A 2224-nucleotide genomic window follows, 5' to 3' on the forward strand; every position below is an offset into this window, starting at 1 on the left:
GGGCCTGTGCCCACCACCAGCCCCTGTCCAGGCACAGGCGAGGCTGTAGGGACAACCACCCCAGCATGGAGACACTGGGGAGAGCTGCCTGGTGTGGGGACACCGGGGAGAGCCACCCCAGCACGGGGACACCGGGGAGAGCTGCCTGGTGTAGGGACACCAGGGACAGCCACCCCAGCACGGGGACACTGGGGAGAGCCGACTTGTGTGGGGACACTGGGGAGGAGCCACCCCAGCACGGGGACACTGGGGAGAGCCGCCTGGCATGGGGACACCGGGGAGAGGTGCCTGCCATGGGGACAATGGGGACAGCTGTCTGGCATGGGGACACCCGGGATAGCTGCTTGGCATGGGGACACTGTGGAGAGCCACACATGGTGTGGGGACACCAGGGAGAGCCACCCGGTGTGGGGACAGTGGCAGCACCCGCAGTCCCCTGCATGTCCCTGTCCTCGAGGACCGCTCCGTCAGCACGGCACCGTGCCCCGAGGAGTCTCTGCAGGCACAGGACACATGTCTGCTCGGAGAGATTTCCAGTGCAGAGAATTCCTCCTCCACAGTGCTGAGCAAGGCTGGACTTTAACGAGCATGACTTCTTTAAAAACCAGTTTAAGGAAAAATTACACGTATTAAAGAGATGACTGGCTCTGTCAGTCAGGCCCATACCTTCCTTGTGCCCTTGCACTGTTATTAACGCTGCCCTCGGGCTTAGGGCTGCACTAGAAGAGCCCAAGAGAACAAATCGGAGCCAGCAAATGCCCATGAGTTCACCTAATCCATCAGTCTGTCATTGCTGCTTCCTGCAGGATTTTCACTACAGCTTTCTCCAGCGCAGGATTAAACACCCCGAGCGACCGGAGCGGCATCACCTCATCGTGCATCCCCCCAGCAGCCAGGCATTAGGGGAGCGCAGGATTTCGGAGGATCGGCAGCTCTGTAGCTGGAGGCATCCTTTGGGACAACTCCCACACCCACATCTCCTCAGTTTTCTCCTTCTGGGTGAACAGGGGCAAATGCCCCTTCCATTGGGACTGCGCTGGAATTGGTTGAGTTCACCGGAGCTCACTCCGGCTCAAATGAAGAAAATCCTCTGTCCCACGTACAAAGGCCACACGCTGCGTGTCACCAGCGATGGTTTGGAGGAAACCACCCAGCAGCCGGTCAGGAACCACTCCAAGGGGTGGTGGCACATCCAGGGATAACGGCTTCCCACGGGAGAGGCTGGCGGCCCCGCACACGGCTCTGCCTGTCCTCCCCGCAGGTCAGCCTTCCTGCGGGCTGTGGGACGGGGCTGTCAGACCCCCGGCAAGTACTGCGATGGCCTCAGCCACCTCTCAGCAGTCGGCACCGAGATGAGCCGGCTGGGCTGGGTGTTATCAACGTGTTTTGTTTACGGATGAGGATAGTGTGCCTGCCCGCCCACGCAGCCACCCCACGCGTGGGATTTCACTCCAAGGCTGCCAGTCCCTACAGCTGGGAGACGCTTCCTGGGAGCTTACGAGTCATTTTATCTTCCTCCGCAGACACGGGGAAGACGACCACCAAACACATGTGGGAAAAGGGAAGGTGGGGGATCTGTTGATGCTTTGAGGGTGCGAGCTGGGCGCTCCGTGCTGCCTGATCCTCCTGCCCAGGACGGGGGGAAGCAGCGCTGGACGATGGGGATGCTCAGCCCAGAGCGCGTCACATGGCCGGCCAGCACGGCTGATGGCCACCAGCCACAAGGGGCCCCGCTGCTGCCACCCTTGCCCCAGCACACAGGTGGTGATGGGATGGGCAACGCAGGGAATGCAGGAGGGACGAGGACAGCTACAGAGAGAAATCATCACCGAGGCAAAGCGCACGCTGGCCGCGTCGACCGGGTGCAGGGCGGAGCAGAGAGACCCCCCCGAGGAAGGCAAGCAGTCAGCAGTGGGACAGGAAAGCCACCATTGCATTCAGAGCGTTCATGAACTCCTACTGTCAGCCAGCGAGTACCTTAATGAACGTTTCCATATTGCCGTTAAAGAGTTTATGATTATAGACCGAGAGGGGCCTAGGTCTCCTCATTTTCTGTGGCTTAGGGGGAAGACATGGGGGCCTGGGAGAAAATGGAACAAAAGAAATCAACAAAAACACCAATGTAAATGCAATGGCAGGGTGAGATCTCAACGGTTATGACCAAGAATAAAAAAAAAAAAAAAAAACAAAAAGAAAAATCTCTCTGAGAGGACTTGACACGCAG

At 58.9% G+C, this 2224-nt stretch overlaps 1 protein-coding gene across 1 annotated transcript in view; it reads right to left on the reverse strand.

The window, feature by feature from the left end:
• LOC104466994 (SLIT-ROBO Rho GTPase-activating protein 3-like) overlaps nt 1-2080 on the reverse strand; it is a gene marked incomplete at both ends in the record, with an annotated part of 13896 nt that extends 11816 nt beyond the window's left edge. The window contains one exon of the mRNA XM_010080598.1: nt 1978-2080. Coding sequence (XP_010078900.1) covers nt 1978-2080 — 103 coding nt within the window. The remainder of the gene's footprint in view (nt 1-1977) is intronic.
• Between the last annotated feature and the right edge of the window lie 144 nt (nt 2081-2224).

This window comes from Pterocles gutturalis, unplaced genomic scaffold (assembly GCF_000699245.1).
Source record: "Pterocles gutturalis isolate BGI_N339 unplaced genomic scaffold, ASM69924v1 scaffold25689, whole genome shotgun sequence".
NCBI classification, from domain to species: domain Eukaryota; kingdom Metazoa; phylum Chordata; class Aves; order Pterocliformes; family Pteroclidae; genus Pterocles; species Pterocles gutturalis.